The 18,388-nt window shown below is 33.2% G+C and overlaps 2 protein-coding genes across 2 annotated transcripts in view; one reads left to right on the top strand and one right to left on the bottom strand.

Annotated features, from left to right (window-relative positions):
* Positions 1 to 4,395: 4,395 nt before the first annotated feature.
* LOC132113121 (gremlin-1-like) lies at positions 4,396 to 5,531 on the top strand. The gene has a single exon (XM_059520949.1). It carries the CDS (start codon positions 4,680 to 4,682, stop codon positions 5,217 to 5,219), a length of 540 nt encoding a protein of 179 aa, XP_059376932.1. The 5' UTR covers positions 4,396 to 4,679; the 3' UTR covers positions 5,220 to 5,531.
* A 1,364-nt stretch (positions 5,532 to 6,895) lies between these two features.
* LOC132112328 (formin-like) overlaps positions 6,896 to 18,388 on the bottom strand; it is a 59,893-nt gene continuing 48,400 nt past the window's right edge. The window contains exons 15-18 of the mRNA XM_059519767.1: positions 17,348 to 17,399; positions 8,650 to 8,799; positions 7,602 to 7,683; positions 6,896 to 7,193 (exon numbers count right to left, since the gene is read on the bottom strand). Of these exons, the coding sequence (XP_059375750.1) occupies positions 7,161 to 7,193; positions 7,602 to 7,683; positions 8,650 to 8,799; positions 17,348 to 17,399 (317 nt within the window). The 3' untranslated portion in view covers positions 6,896 to 7,160. The remainder of the gene's footprint in view (positions 7,194 to 7,601; positions 7,684 to 8,649; positions 8,800 to 17,347; positions 17,400 to 18,388) is intronic.

Here is an 18,388-nt window from a genome sequence, read left to right as displayed (position 1 = left end):
AAGAAATAGTTTATAGATACTGTTTTGAAACCAAATCTTTGCATAACTACAGGCATCTAACTGCATCTAACAATGGTTTGGGGCAAAATAGTTAATAAAAAAATAAAAGCATATACATCAACTCAAATACGGTTATCTAATAAGCATGTGTCCTATTTTGTGTACTAAACTCCTGAAACATTGGTGTCTTTTTGAAACACTGCTGTCTCTTTGTATATGATATGATGATAGTTTCTCAAAACAAGTAAAAAATGCTCATGAAGTGACTGTTCTAGAGATTAATTTCCATGAGGGGCGGACTGGGAAAAAAAATAGGCTGGGAAATCTCACACTCATACACCCACAACCCATTCTGAAACATGGACAACTCTATTTTTTTTTGGACCTGACATCAAAAAGATTTGAATCCTTAGGTTGGGGGACTTGCAACGTAATTAAGAGTTCTCTCCTGAACTGCACCTTCACTTCCATTATCCACCCATCTCTCTCATGACTTTAATACTGAAGATTTTTATTTGACTTTTACCATGTTTTGTAAGTGCAATTTTGTTTTTTTGGCAAATGAATTACCACTTGTATTTATTTTTACTACAAATTCCATAATTAAACCACGGTTAGTGCCATACCATAGGCATTAATTTTCCTAAAGGTTGTGTTTTTGTATGCACTAGCTCCCCCTAAACCTATGATAAAATATGATGATTTGTCTGCTAACTTACTACTGTAACATTACAAAAGATAATAATGACGTCGTTTATACAGTATTTTGAGTGATTGCGAGCAATGTGCTGCTGCTGCTTGACTAAGTAAACAAAGACAAAACTACATTAGCATATTTACAGATGAAACTGACCTGCACCTGAAACCCTGAACAGAAGAGTCGCTTCTCTGCTCCAGCTGTGCGCTTACACAGTTCACTCCGGTCTCTCTCTCTCGCATTGATTACTCGGAGTCTGATCCAAACCGTTCGGCGGAGGCGCAGAGAGCGCGCGAGCCCAACCATTGCCAGTCACGACTAACCGATTCATGATTTATTAGAGATTTAATTATCAAATGGCGGATTCGGAAATAATCGCTTTAGTATATTCGGCCTGCAATTATACAATAACAATATTAAAGTAGAGGGCCAAATCGTCTGCCAGGCCACCGGGAATAATCCCGGTTCTCCCGATGTCCAGTCAGCGCCTGATTTCCACAGACACGCAGAATGTGCAGGATTCATATTCAGTCTTTTTGCGGCTTAATATTCACAGACATCAGTCCATATCGGGTTTTGATTCAATTGTACTGACCTACTTTTGATTTATTCGTCCAAAATGTGGCATATTTCGTCCGCGTTATAATCCATTTTTATGACTGGATTCTACGAATGTGTTTTCCGCGTCTCGGAGATTATGGGCCATATGTCTTAGTGCAATTTGGGAAAGAAATAAACTGTATTTGGATGTGTGTAAATATTCAAATGTAATCCTCTTTGTAATCGTTACAATTTTCATAAGTAACTGTAATTTAATTACTCATTTTTTCTTAGTAACTGTAACTGATTACTGTTACATTTATTTTGTAATTAAATTACGTAACGCCGTTACATGTAACTAGTTACTCCCCAACACTGGTAATGGACCACAATTTAATGCTTTCATCGTCATTAAGAAGGATTTGGAAGGAATTTGGCCTTGAGAAAAACACAAACTAAAACAGCTCAGGACAAGGAGAGCTTTACAGATTCTTGTACAAGGATCATGCACGTTATATCTGGCAGAAACCAGCGCAGTGGTGTTTTATAAACGACAATACGTTCATATTTGTGCTCAGTTGTTTTGTAGCCAGAAAGAGAATAAATGAGAAACACATGCTGAGGATAAACTGACACAAACACACCAACTCTAAACAATTATGAACTGAATTAATGGCTCCGAATCAAACAATAGCAGATGTGTTGCTAGAACGTGAAACAATAAAGTGAAACAAATAGCAGCTTATTTCTTCTTTAAAGGATTGTTTATAAATACAGAAATACAGATTGTGTCGTCGTTTACTCACCCTCATGTCTTACTTCTGAGGAAAAACGTCCCAGTCGCAAAGTGGAGGGACACGTTGACAATAAAGTACAATAAAAGACTCATGTAAACTGTTAATATGACTCATATGATGTATTATTTTAGTAAAATGGCAGTTTTGTGAAATACTAAAGCAGCCGTTGCTGTGAAAACATACGCGCTCGCGTTCATTTGAAATTGGCGCCTTTTAGACGTTCGTCGGGTCACGTGACTGACCGCGATGAGATTTGAGATAAGGTTTAGTACGGGTTAAATCAAACAACTGAATAACTCAAAGATTTTACTTTCAAACATAATTAAACTTTTTTCCCATAAATAGGTAAATAATAGTAATGTGGCTAATCAGTATTTTTAAGTCAATAAAGTAGTTTTCAGGTATGTATAAAACCAACATACCTACAAAATTATTTTTAAGAGGAAAAAATTAGGTATCACATGTTATAAAATGCAGCAAAAAAATCTGTAAAGATTTCTGAAGGATCACGTGACACGTTGAATTCAGTTTTGATTACAGCAATTAATTATATTTTACGATATATTCACATTGAAAACAATTGTAAATTTGAGCCTATTAAAATAAAGAAACATTATTTATGATTATTTGACAATATTACTGTTTTCCTACTGTATTTTTGAATTATTAAAAAAAAAAATAATGATACAAAACCTTTGAATGGCAATGTGTTTGTGTGTGTGTGTGTGTATATATATATATATATATATAGGAACTTACCAACCATAAATGACATATTGTTTCATATGATCGAAGGGCCGGGGGTCTTGATGAGATCTCCAGTACAGACAGACAGATAGAGCCCTCCTCTGAGTGTGTTTGCGTGTGTGTGTGTGTGTGTGTGTGTGTGTGTGTGTGTGTGAGGGGCCGGACAGCTCTGATTCTCCAGCGTTGTGTCTGAGAGCGTGGAGATGCAGTGCTCATTTCACCAGCAGACTCTCAGTGTGTGTGTGTGTGTGTGTGTGTGTGTCTATGGGACGGATCGCAGCACCTCTCCTAGAAGCTCCTCTACGCTCTCAGGTGAGAGATCTTCACACTTCAGGTGTCTGGTTCTTATTTCTGCACATTTCTGCATTGCTCAGATGATTTGCTCCAAAGCAATGGATGTGATCAGTTCATGCTTTCACTGGGAATCGAACCCATGACCGTTGCGTTGCTACTCCAGAACTATATTATAGTGTCGTGATGGTTTTTTATGTTTAATATCAGCACAAATGTCCTGCTGGACAATTAAATGAAGATCTCATGGAGGATTTTCCAAACATGACTAGATTTTGCTGACAAAAAAAACATAAAAAACGAAGCATGTTTATGAGTTTTAGACGTGGCTTCATGGTCATTTGAACATGTAACGTGATTTTCTGGAAAGTATTATAAATCAGGGTTGCAATATTGATAAGATCTTTAAACTGACCTACAGTTATATATATATATATATATATATATATATATATGAATCTGCAAAATAAAAATAAAAAATGATTTTATGACTATGATTGATTTTTAATGTTTTTGAGTTTTTAATATGTAATGATTTGATATAGCCTATTATTATTGATAATAATGAATAAATTAAGTTGACTGTTAGGCTACATATAAATATAGTTATATAAAGTTCCTATATTTTGAAAGATTACATAGATATCTCAAATTGATTGATGAATTGTTGATTGATGATTGATTTTGAAATTATTTTTATAGCATTATCCAGCCCATATATACTTTCTGTTCCATATTTGATAAGTTGGTGGCACCATCATAGAACTTTTGCAAGAGTTTAAGAACACTACGTTTTCAAACTGAACCATTTGTGAGTGTGAAGATATTCTCAGCTTGAACATTCATACGCAACATTAATAAATGCAGAATAATCAAATGGAACGTTCCATTACTGTTCATACCAACAATCATTCAGACAGCAGATATCATATTTGATATTTTATGGGTGCAGGACATTATAGTTCATTTATGTAAGTGAGGATATCAATATAAAGTGAACTGTGAAATATAAAGATTCTTCAAACAGTGGACTATTGGTAAAATTTGGGATCAAACAATGATTCAGACACTTTGAGCTGAGCATGTTTTGAAGTGTTTTTCTGTAATTGCTGATGATCTGTTTGCACCAAACTGAACTAAATCAAGCATTGCTTGCTAATTAGTTGGGCTAAATTGGTATTATCTAATTGTTAACAGCTGACAGCTATTCAACCGAATTCATTACATTCCTTTCTATCAAAGTTATCTGACATCATCAAGATGAATGAGTTCTTCTCATATTTTATTACCTAAAGCGAATAAACAGAGATAATGTGAGAAATGTTGAAGGTGTCCGAATAAACATTTTGGTTTGACTGTATAACCAAGAAAAAAAAAAACAGCTGCATACATAAATTCAGTTTTCATCAAGCTGTTTGAGAATGTGGTTACACTTTATTTTAAGGTGTCTTTTGTTACACTGTAATTATACATTTCAGTCTGCCTGTACATCAGGGTTAGGATTGCATGCAATTATGCATAGTTTATCGTTATGATAATAGTAAGTGCATGTAACAAGGACGTCTTAATATAAAGTGTTACCATGAATATTTCTCTCTCCAGTGTCGATGATGTCCTCCTCCGCTCGGATCGCGCTCGCGACGCTCTTCATCTGGGTTCTTCTTCTGTCAAATCCCGCCGATTCCAAGCGGAACCGAGGCGCGATTCCTCACCCGGACAAGAACAACCCGAACGAGTCTGAGCAGCAGCAGCAGGCGGGCCCGGGACCGGGTCCGGGCCCCAGAAGCAGCAGCCGCGGCTCGGAGGAGGTTCTGGAGTCCAGTCAGGAGGCTCTGCACGTCACCGAGCGCCGCTACCTGAAGCGGGACTGGTGCAAGACTCATCCGCTCAAACAGACCATCCACGAGGAGGGCTGCGTCAGCCGCACCATCATCAACCGCTTCTGCTACGGACAGTGCAACTCCTTCTACATCCCGAGGCACGTGCGCAGAGAGGAGGGCGCGTTCCAGTCGTGCTCGTTCTGCAAGCCCAAGCGCTTCACCACCATGACCTTCACCCTCAACTGTCCTGACCAGCAGCCGCCGACGCGGAAGAAGCGCGTGCAGCGCGTCAAACAGTGCCGCTGCATCTCCATCGAGCTGGACTAGAAGCGAGAGCGACGCGTCAGAACACACGGAAGAGACGCGTCTGTCAGCGTCACACACTACATAAACAAGCACCATTTATATTCGCCTGCAAACAAACCATGATCTGGCACCAAGATCTTTCAGAACGCGAAAGCAGTCAAATGTGTCCAAATTTGGACTATAGTGCAAAACTGAATCTAAAACCAGAGTTTTGAATGATTAATACACGTGCAGTTTTATGAGCTCTTTAAATAAGAGATGCACGTATTATTTGTAAAACCAAGTTTAACTGCAGGATTATTGAACTCCAATAATAAAAAAAAAATCTAAAGATGGACAAAAATGGTCAGAATACGAATTCTGACTAGCAGTACGTGTGGGTAGTTGACATGAAAAGTGTGGTTTTTAATCACTTTTAAAAAAAATTTCTTCATGCAGTTTTATGAGCTCATTTATTGAGAGATGCACGCAGTATTTGTGCTTCTAACAAAAGTTTAACTGTAGTATTATTGAACACCTGTAATATATATATAGATAGATAGATAGATAGATAGATAGATAGATAGATAGATAGATAGATAGATAGATAGATAGATAGATAAAAATAGTCAGAAGGCACCTAGCAGTGACTAGCAGTGCATGTGGGTTGTTTACAAATATAGTGTCTTACTAAATCAAAAACTTTACACAGCATTTAAATATTTTTCTTTATGATTACATGCAGATTTTTGAGAGATGCATGCAATATTTAGCCTATAAATGTATAAACTAACTGCAGAAAAAAAGGAACTAAAATGTTTAAAAAAAAAAGAGAAGAAAAAAAAGGAAGACATTCATTTGATTGGTCACAGAAATTATTTTGTATTCATTTTGTACAACAATTGTTTTAAATATAAACAAATCATAATACAAATTTTTATTAGTATAGTGCATGTGCGTAGTTGACATAAAAAGTGTAATATTTAATCTAAAACATGCAGTTTTGAGCTCATTAATTGAGAGATGCATGGTTCAAAGTATTTGTACTTTTATAGACAAAGTTTAACTACACAATTACTGAGAACCAGTAAAAAAAAAAAAATAAAAAAAAAAAGGACCTCACATTGCATTGATTTCACTGGTCAAAATCCTACTACTTTCAATGTATATTTAATGAGAAATCATTAATGCACATATTGTTTATATGCTGAAGAGCTTCCAGAGTACGAGTCTGTCAGCTTCATTCATCTCCAGATCTAGAGCATTTAAGCACTGATAGTTTCCACTATGTGGAACGACTTTATTTAATAAGACACTGTTCTTCATCTTTCTGCTGAGATTCTTCATGCTATTCCTCTATTTAGTTCTAAAGATTATATGCAGTTTAGTTGTGAAGAGCGAGCGATCACACATTTTGTGCAGATGTTGTGTATGATGTAGTGCTTGTATGAAGATGACAACAAACGAAACAAATCAAATGATTTGAATGTAAATATTTCTAATGATACACCAAACATAAAATGCAAAGAAATGAGAAGACATGTTTTGTAGATGCTGATGTCCAAAACATTTATTGCAGCTAATAAAAGTCACAGAAAACGACAACAAACTCTGACACTGAAATAACTGTTTCACGAAATAACTGGATAAATCACAGAATTCATTAAACATGAATCAATTTCCTGACATCCTCATTCTGTTCCTCAATAAATCCTTCATTCTGTGAATAAACAGGGCTTTGACTTTAACAGCATCAGATGTTGCTATAATAATAATAATAATAATATGATTCGTTCCTCAATGCATGGATATGATTTGGTATTTGCATAGGCTTCACCAGTGAGGAGGAGTGTAAAAGTGCTTCATCAAGTTTCATTCAGGCGAAAGGAAAACGTGGTGCGCACCAAGACAGATAATAACCATCTTCTGATGTGAGACCATGTTTGATGATTAGATATTACTGATGTTTCTTCACAATGCATTTCAGCCGGCTTCTTTCTTCCGCAGTCGCTCTTTCTGTCAAAGAGAACATGAGAATGAATGCATTTATCCAAAGCATGTTTGATCAGCTCGTGCATTCACGAGATGGATCCTAGCGATTGATATGGAGCATGAAATGAAGAATCTGAAAGCATGGTTCAATCGAGATGCTTGTGTGTTTAAAAACACGTCCTGATCGTTTGATGCTTTTCACAAATACACCAGCATCACTTCTGAAGGAGAGCAGCGTTTACACAGCATGGCATTATCTGCACATCTTTTAAATTCATTTAAAAATGATCTAACAGAGTAACAAAGCACTTGGTAAAATAGATAAATAGGTTAGCACAAAAATAGCACATAAAACGGCCAAAATGCATCTGTTATATGTTTGATTGGTCACAGAAGTTATTTTATACTACAGTATTTGACATCTTTTCTCACCAGACTGTTTTCGTTGGTCTTCTTCGTCTCCACTTTCTTCTCAGCTGTGATTTTCTGCACGGTTTGCTGAGCTTCTTTCAGTCTAAAACGAAAAAGCACAACATTTAACCAAAAATATAACTCACAATGTTCACTCTGAGTCAACATTTCCTGTTAAACACGCTGTTTTCATGTTTAAACTTCACTAAAGTTTGTTAGATTTATGCTTGAGATGAGAAAACACTACCGAGAAACAAAAATAAACTCTCTCTCTAAAACGTGGCATTTTTGCTTCTCAAGTAAATGTTTGGATACTTTGAGAGAAACACAAGAGCGGCGGAGACTAATGAGAAGAGATTTTTGTACATCTCTTAGTGAGATCTGAATATCGAGACGCTACAAAACAGATTACAAATAAGAAGAGCATCAAATTTATGTCCAGTTTATGTCCAACACGGCCTTCTGGGAGATCGTTAATGGAGTAATTCAGGCAAATTAGCTGAATATGCGCTCATCCGAGCTGTAGAAGAGTTTGTTTCTTCATCAGGTTTGTAGAAATGTAGCATTGCACCAGTGTCTCATCAATGGATGCTCTGCAGTGAATGGGTGCCGTCAGAACGACAGTCTGATAAAAACATCCCAATAATCCACAGCACTCCAGTCCATCAGTGAACATCTGGAGAAGACAAAAGCTTTAAAGTTTAGAGCTGTTTTGGACTGATTTGGATCTGTGCAGATTTCTCTCCTGATTCAGACCAGAACACTTTTTCACTGGAGGAAGTGTTATTATGGATTATAGACTCTTAAAAACATCTTAATGCTGGATTTGTTTCATCTTTTGTCTTCTCCAGATGTTCACTGATGGACTGGAGTGCTGTGGATTATTGTGATGTTTTTATCAGACTCTCATTCTGACGGCACCCATTCACTGCAGAGCATCCATTGATGAGATCCATCTTAACTTTTGGCTGAACTCTTGTTCTAAACAGTTGTGGTCCGCACAGGTCTTGGTTCTCTAAACCTCTTCACTTCAGACTCGGCGAGTGTCTGTGAGACGGATGGTGCTCACCTCTCTTTGAAGATGTTTTTATTCTCTCGGTTCCAGGTGCTCTTGAAATCATTGCAGAACTCGTACCACAGCATGAAGACATAGTTTGGAGAAACCTCCTTCTCTCCAGACTTGGGTTTGAGCCCGAAGTACATCACCATGTCCTGGAAGCTACAAGACAACGTGAGAAGTCAGAGAGAGACGGTCTCCACGGTCAACATGAAGAGAAGCAGAAGACACTGTATTTTACATTGAAACAAGCAGATTCCTAGCTTACAAATTTAGCTTCTAAAACATTTCTTACAACATTCTGCTATTATGAGAACATCTGGTTTTCTGGTGGATAAAACTTTAGTTTTCTTATGATAAATCAGAGTAATGTCTCTGAAACTGTAGCGGCTGCTGTCGTGAACGTATGATGAGACGATTTATTCCCATTAAGAGTAAAACTGTGTGAAAAGAAACTTGAACAGATCACACAAACCCAGGAGAAACGATTATATTACAGCGGTCACAAACTGAAAAATAAAATGGTATAAATATAAATGAAAATAAACTAGATTCATCAGCCTCATGATGGCAGGACAAATATATTAGAGTGGTCACAAACTGAAAAAAATAAAATAAAATAAAATAAAATAAAATAAAATAAAATAAAATAAAATATACTACATTCATCACTCCTGACAGTAGGACATAAATAAAATAAAATAAAATAAAATAAAATAAAATAAAATAAAATAAAATAAAATAAAATAAAATAAAATAAAATAAAATAAAATAAAATAAAATAAAATAAAATAAAATAAAATAAAATAAAATAAAATAAAATAAAATAAAATAAAATAAAATAAAATAAAATAAAATAAAATAAAATAAAATAAAATAAAATAAAATAGATTCATCACTCCTGACAGTAGGACATAAATAAAATAAAATAAAATAAAATAAAATAAAATAAAATAAAATAAAATATACTAGATTCATCACTCCTGACATTAGGACATAAATAAAATAAAATAAAATAAAATAAAACTAGATTTATCACTCCTGACAGTAGGACATAAATAAAATAAAAAAAAATATACTAGATTCATCACTCCTGACCAGAGATGGGACCAAGTCACACATGTGCAAGTCTCAAGTAAGTCTCAAGTCTTAACCTTCAAGTCTCAAGTAAGTCCCAAGTATTTTTTTCTTGGGCAAGTCAAGTCAAGTCAAGTCACAAGTTATGTCAAGTCAAGTCCTGTAGTAAGTCAAGTCAAGTCCAAGTCAAGTCACCTTATTATTGTAATTTTACCTGCAGAATCTGATCTTAATAAAGTTAAAGACAAGATATAAGTAACAGTAAATTAAAATAATTTGGATTTGCATCGTAAATACTCATGTTCAGTAAAATACATCATGGAATCAAACAAAATTGTAACTTCATAAAATTATTTATTTTTCACTTCTGCCAACAGAAATGTTTTACATTTTCAACATTGAGTCCATAAAACAAATAACAGCTAAACATCCAACAGACTCCTCTCTGAACACTCTGCACTCCCCCCACCCACAATTCCTGCCGGCCCGGGACTCGAACTCACAACCCTTCGATTGCAAGTCTGACTCTCTAACCATTAGGCCACAACTTCCCCTCAAACACAGTTTACATACAACATTAAACTTTCTTACATCTCTCTCTCTCTCTCTCTCTCTCTCTCTCTCTCTCTCTCTCTCTCTCTCTCTCTCTCTCTCTCTCTCTCTCTCTCTCTCTCTCTCTCTCTCTCTCTCTCTCTCTCTCTCTCTCTCTCTCTCTCTCTCTCTCTCTCTCTCTCAAGTTCAAGTTGCTTTATTGGCATGACATTTGAGTTACAGTATTGCCAAATTTAGCATTTAGATACAGAATAAAATATGATTACAATAAAATACAATAAAAATAGCAGCAGCAGATAATATTTCTAATATTAATAATAGTAATTATATAGAATTAAGAATATCAAATAAAACAGTTGAATACAGTAAATGATCCCTTTCGTATGGTGTGTATGGTGTATAAATATTTAGTAGCTATTGTGACTGCCGTCTCATTCTCTCCAAGTATATAGAGTAGTTTCTCCGAGTCATTTAGAGACAAGAATGAAGGATTCAAAGCTTCAAACTGTGAGAAGAATGTTTCTCTTGTAGTGCTGTATTTGGGAAGTGTTTCTCATCCTCTGTTTGATTCAGCTCACAGTGTTTGCACAGTCTCTCTTCTCTCGGTAGCCAGGATCTTTTATGTCTACCAATCTCTATTTCCAAATCATGATCACTGAGTCCATATTTTGAAAGGATTTGTCTTTCTTTTAATAGCTTGAGTGATAAGTAATTTGCCAGTTTTGTGGTTCTGTTTAGGGCCGAATAACACTGGAGTTTGGTTTGGAGCTCAAATTCATTTTTTTCATTTTTCATCATAATTATACTTCAGATTTTTGTCAATTAGTTTCTGAATGTTGGGGTTGTGATTGGAGCAAGGGCGTAACTTTGGGTCTACCATTGGGGGGGTTAAACTCGCGGCATATTTATTTATTTATTAATTTATTGTATTATTTTCTTGTGTAAAAGGTAACATGCTAATTTGCATAATTTAATTATGCAATCCCCCCCAAAACGGGTGACTGTATTGGAGCAAACAGCAGTTACAATTCAGTGACATTGGTTCTACACAGTCCCTGGCACCCTCTGGCTTTACCTCATAGGACACTGGCAAACCAACATCTAGCCAGCCAACTCCAGTCAACAAAACAAATCATCAGCTAACTCAGTGTTTCTCAAACTTTTCTGCCATTCCCCACTTCAGAGGTAGGAAAGGGTTCCGAGCCCCACCTGTCCCCAATCACCCCAACAAAATGTTAATAAACTAGGCTTTAAGTTTAACTGTTAAAATGTATTTTATTAACATCACATTTTAAAAACTTAACATCAAATAACAGCATTAAAAATTTTCAAATAAAGAAACTGAAAGTGCAATTATATTATCACTTTGCATGAAATAAGACTCAAAATTAGATTAAAAAATAATAATAATTGTGTTTGCATTTAGCTTCTGATAACATCAATACAAGTGTGGACTAACATTAACCTAGTTGTGCTTTGATTCATTTTGACACTTCGCAAAATCCATGCAAAAAGAACAACAAAAAAACAAACAAACAAACAAAAATAAAAAATAATCTCAAATTGAACCAGAGGTGGTAAATTCCTAATAATGTACGTATTTTTTTAGGTATTTTAATAAGATAGATACCTAAAATACGTTGCGCATACAGCTCAAGTAATGCGATCGTTATAAAGGTGTTTGAACAACAAAACACATCCACTTGCACATATTTGACAATCGGAATATCAGATATATCCTGCTATAGCTAACACATTTGTGAAATTTTGAATAAAAACGGAAATAAAAGCAGATCATCAGTCATTCAGCACTATTGTGGCTACGGTGTGACAAGCAATGAATGGCGCGTCTCCATGGGAACCATAAAGCGATACTACGATCAATAACGGTAGCCTTGAAATACTTTTAAACTTACGTGTGAAGAGGTTAAGTAACGTCAAGGCTTACATTTAAATGTGTCTTTGTTTTGAGTGTATGGTCAATAAATAACGGAATTAAAAAGATGGGCACAAAACCTGTTTGTCATGTTTCTATTCCCCACACTTTGAGAAACGCTGAGCTAACTTAACAGCTAACTTAAGGGTACCTCCGTTTGGTCAGGATTTTTCGTTTTTCTTTTTTTTTTTCTTTTTTCTTTTTTTTTTGGCTGGTGTCGACAAACAATAAAAAATCGTTGTCTGGCTGCCTTTCAGTGTCCTTTTCATCTTTCCGTCAGCTTTCTCCAACCATTCATCCCATCGACTGCGCAAAATAGTGAACAAACTTGGTACAGAAAGCGGGTTGGGTAATACCAGAGACTTTGGTAATACCAGATCGGTGCGGTGGGCGGGGGGTACATTACAGATTATTTAAAATATGATACTATCTTTCTTGCTGGCAAATGAAATTAATAAAGAAAATGAACAAAAGTATTCATTCTGAATATTTCATATCTATTTTAATCTGAATGATGTGATGATATTGGGGGGGTTATATTAGCTGGATCTGATTTTTGGGGGGGTCATGACCCCCGTAACCCCCGTGCAAATTACGCGCATGGATTGGAGTCAGACTCAGTTTGGGTTTCCTTCATCAGGTGAAGCACGAGTGTGTTTCTCTCTCTCACTCTCACTCTCTCTCTCTCACACACACACACACACACACACAATCTCTCTCTCAGAGTACATCCGTGAGTCATTACCTCTATTACAAGGTATTGCACTTGCAAAATATAAGATTCGAGAGTCTTGTCTGCAAGCCGAGCACGATGTGGCCTATCCCACCATGTATGCGCCACCGGTATGCGCGCTCATAATGGAAGCAACGCGGTCGCGACGCACACGCGGTGCGACACGCTCGACGCCTCAGGGGCGCAACTGCCCGAGCGCTTTGGAAACAATGAAAAAGCGGCGCGACTAGAGATTTCCACGCGTTTTTAGGCGCGAATTATTGACGACAAAAGCGATGACCCTCAGTACCCCTCAAGCTGAGATGTTGATGTGATGTGATATCTGATCTAAGTGGGCGTGGTCTGCGTAAGTTAGAGAGGGCATGACTGATGATGTCATGACATGACAACGCGATTCTCAGCCTGCGCTCCAGCGGAGTAATCCATTTTATTTTTTAAAAATAATTTATATATTTTATATTCAAACTGAAAACATAATGTGATTAACACTCAAGTCATTCAAGTCATCCTGTCTCAAGTCAAGTCAAGTCCCGAGTCTTTAACTTCCAAGTCCGAGTCAAGTCTCAAGTATTTTATTTTTTGTCAAGTCAAGTCACAAGTCTTAAAAATAGCGACTCGAGTCGACTCGAGTCCAAGTCACCAAGTCACAAGTCTCCATGTCTGCTCCTGACAGTAGGACATAAATAAAATAAAATAAAATAAAATAAAATAAAATAAAATAAAATATACTAGATTCATCACTCCTGACAGTAGGACATAAAATAAAATAAAATAAAATATACTAGATTCATCACTCCTGACAGTAGGACATAAATAAAATAAAATAAAATAAAATAAAATAAAATAAAATAAAATAAAATAAAATAAAATATACTAGATTCATCACTCCTGACAGTAGGACATAAAATAAAATAAAATAAAATATACTAGATTCATCACTCCTGACAGTAGGACATAAATAAAATAAAATAAAATAAAATAAAATAAAATAAAATAAAATAAAATAAAATATACTAGATTCATCACTCCTGACAGTAGGACATAAAATAAAATAAAATAAAATAAAATATACTAGATTCATCACTCCTGACAGTAGGACATAAAATAAAATAAAATAAAATAAAATATACTAGATTCATCACTCCTGACAGTAGGACATAAAATAAAATAAAATAAAATAAAATAAAATAAAATAAAATAAAATAAAATGAACTAGATTCATCACTCCTGACAGTAGGACATAAAATAAAATAAAATAAAATAAAATAAAATAAAATAAAATAAAATAAAATAAAATAAAATATACTAGATTCATCACTCCTGACAGTAGGACATAAAATAAAATAAAATAAAATAAAATAAAATAAAATATACTAGATTCATCACTCCTGACAGTAGGACATAAAATAAAATAAAATAAAATAAAATAAAATAAAATAAAATAAAATAAAATAAAATAAAATAAAATAAAATAAAATAAAATAAAATAAAATATACTAGATTCATCACTCCTGACAGTAGGACATAAAATAAAATAAAATAAAATAAAATAAAATAAAATAAAATAAAAATACTAGATTCATCACTCCTGACAGTAGGACATAAAATAAAATAAAATAAAATAAAATAAAAATACTAGATTCATCACTCCTGACACTAGGACATAAATAAAATAAAATAAAATAAAATAAAATAAAATAAAATAAAATATACTAGATTCATCACTCCTGACAGTAGGACATAAAATAAAATAAAATAAAATAAAATAAAATAAAATAAAATAAAATAAAATAAAATAAAATAAAATAAAATAAAATAAAATATACTAGATTCATCACTCCTGACAGTAGGACATAAAATAAAATAAAATAAAATAAAATAAAATAAAATAAAATATACTAGATTCATCACTCCTGACAGTAGGACATAAAATAAAATAAAATAAAATAAAATAAAATAAAATATACTAGATTCATCACTCCTGACAGTAGGACATAAAATAAAATAAAATAAAATAAAATAAAATAAAATAAAATAAAATAAAATAAAATAAAATAAAAATACTAGATTCATCACTCCTGACACTAGGACATAAATAAAATAAAATAAAATATACTAGATTCATCACTCCTGACAGTAGGACATAAAATAAAATAAAATAAAATAAAATAAAATAAAATAAAATAAAATAAAATAAAATAAAATAAAATAAAATAAAATAAAATAAAATATACTAGATTCATCACTCCTGACAGTAGGACATAAAATAAAATAAAATATACTAGATTCATCACTCCTGACAGTAGGACTAAAATAAAATAAAATAAAATAAAATATACTAGATTCATCACTCCTGACAGTAGGACATAAAATAAAATAAAATAAAATAAAATAAAATAAAATAAAATAAAATATACTAGATTCATCACTCCTGACAGTAGGAAATAAAATAAAATAAAATAAAATAAAATAAAATAAAATAAAATAAAATAAAATAAAATAAAATAAAAATACTAGATTCATCACTCCTGACACTAGGACATAAATAAAATAAAATAAAATAAAATAAAATAAAATAAAATAAAATAAAATAAAATAAAATAAAATATACTAGATTCATCACTCCTGACAGTAGGACATAAAATAAAATAAAATAAAATAAAATAAAATAAAATAAAATAAAATAAAATAAAATAAAATAAAATATACTAGATTCATCACTCCTGACAGTAGGACATAAAATAAAATAAAATAAAATATACTAGATTCATCACTCCTGACAGTAGGACATAAAATAAAATAAAATAAAATAAAATAAAATATACTAGATTCATCACTCCTGACAGTAGGACATAAAATAAAATAAAATAAAATAAAATAAAATAAAATAAAATAAAATAAAATAAAATAAAATAAAATAAAATAAAATAAAATAAAAATACTAGATTCATCACTCCTGACACTAAGACATAAATAAAATAAAATAAAATATACTAGATTCATCACTCCTGACAGTAGGACATAAAATAAAATAAAATAAAATAAAATAAAATAAAATAAAATAAAATAAAATAAAATAAAATATACTAGATTCATCACTCCTGACAGTAGGACATAAAATAAAATAAAATATACTAGATTCATCACTCCTGACAGTAGGACTAAAATAAAATAAAATAAAATAAAATATACTAGATTCATCACTCCTGACAGTAGGACATAAAATAAAATAAAATAAAATAAAATAAAATAAAATAAAATAAAATAAAATAAAATAAAATAAAATAAAATAAAATAAAATAAAATAAAATAAAATAAAATAAAATAAAATAAAATAAAATAAAATAAAATATACTAGATTCATCACTCCTGACAGTAGGACATAAAATAAAATAAAATAAAATAAAATAAAATAAAATAAAATAAAATAAAAATACTAGATTCATCACTCCTGATGAAAATCCCTCTCAATTACAAATTCCCTGATAATTCCAGGTCATTCATCACTGTGGGACACACACACACACACACACACACACACACACACACACAACATCCCAATCTATAATGTTATTTGAATATTTATCTGTAAGAATGTTTATTATTCTATTCTTGTCATGAGTAGAATGTTATTGAAAGGTCACATTCGAGCACATATCGCTAGACTGTTCTGAGACTGAAGCTCATCGAGCACAAATAACCTTTTCTCTCAACGTTACGAAGAATGTTCCAGGAACGTTACTTTAAGAGCGGTTTGTTCGGGGCTTGTTCTGTTGTTTAATAGCGGTTGGTTTGTCAGATCACAGTGCTGATGGTGTTGAGGACGAGCGTGTGAAGGACACATGTGGACGGCCGTGTCACTTTAACGAGGTGCGTTCCTGGGAAGATCCTGCGATCCGAGTCCCAGCGCTTCTCCAGGAGCACATTAACCAGAGAAGAAGCCACTCTTCTGATCAATACTGGCCAATTCAACACCTTCATTAACAAGTCAAGCTCTTTCAGACACCATCACGTACACATCTGCAGTTTATACACGTGTGTGTGTGTGTGTGTCACAAAAAAACTCTCAAATCTAAACAAGTAAAAATTATCAATATGCTTTGTTTGTCCTTTTCCGCTCTATGAAAAGTTCCAGATATTTTCCGTGGTGCAGCATCTGGAGCGGACGGCTTGCACATAAATCAGCACACACACGATAAGAGCGAGTCTGCAGACAGAAGAGTATCACACACACCTGCTCCTCACACACACTCACTCAAACGTCACATCAATCAACTTTCTGTTCATCTGTGCATCATGAACAATTAAATGCATCTCGGTTTCAACGTTTTCAACATCAGAAATGTTTCTGGAGCAGTAAATCATCATATTATTGTGATTTCTGAAGCTCATGTAACACTAAAGTTTCTCACCTCTTCTGAGCCTCCTGCAGCTGCTCGTCTTCAGTCTCGTACTCCGTTTGAGCTGCCAATTAAAACACCACATCAACATCAGATCACACAACTTCTCAATCCTTTCTTCAGTGAGATTAACCTGCTTCTCACCAGAAAAACACCCAGGATCCTCAAGTTAACCATTAGAAAATAAAGATTATTTTATTTCATGTTGTTGCTATTGCAATATTTCTCATTTTCATGTATTTTTTAATCAGTCTTTTTATTCCCCATCCCCACCAAACAAGTTAACAATATATTAATAATAAAAAATAATAAATAATAATACATAAATACATAGAAATGTATCTTTTCATATACAAACACACAATAAAAATAGATACATAATAATAATAATAATCTAATTTTTAATATATTTTCATTTATTTTAAGTTAAAGAACTAAAATAATTCAAACTAAAACAATTTTTATCGTATATAAATATTACTAAATCTTTGATTCAGATTTGCCAAGATACATAAAGTCTGAAATTAAAAATCAAATATCTCAATATGTTCATTTATTTATATTTGATTAATAATATGTACTTATTTATTTAGATTTACTTACTTATTATACAATAATTATTCAATAATTAACCATTTATCTTATATTTTGTTTTACACCATTTTGCCCAAACTTTTCCATGGACTCCTAAAACTCCCTTTCAGCCGCGTAACAATATCTCATAACTGATATATGTACAATACTTGTTATTTAGGGACGACAGACGAGCTGGACGTGTTTGTAAGAGGTTTTGTGATTCAGATAAAAGCCTGTTTCTCAAAATTGTCTTGATACAGTTGTTGTTGTTTTTTTTATTCTTTATAATTTAAGGTCCTATTCTCAAAACTCAAACCTGAGCACATGTTCAGGACACTGCTGAGATCTGTTTTTTTATCTGAAGAGAAACAGAAGTTCTCCAGAAACAACAGAGATGTTAAAGTGCTTGTGTTGATCGTCTAACAGTGTGTGTGTGTGTGTGTGTGTGTGTGTGTGTGTGAGTGTGTGTGTGTGTGT

The sequence above is a fragment of the Carassius carassius genome, chromosome 32, assembly GCF_963082965.1.
Source record: "Carassius carassius chromosome 32, fCarCar2.1, whole genome shotgun sequence".
Lineage (NCBI taxonomy): Eukaryota > Metazoa > Chordata > Actinopteri > Cypriniformes > Cyprinidae > Carassius > Carassius carassius.
Note: the sequence above shows the minus strand (reverse complement) of the source record. Positions and strands in the feature narration are given on the sequence as shown.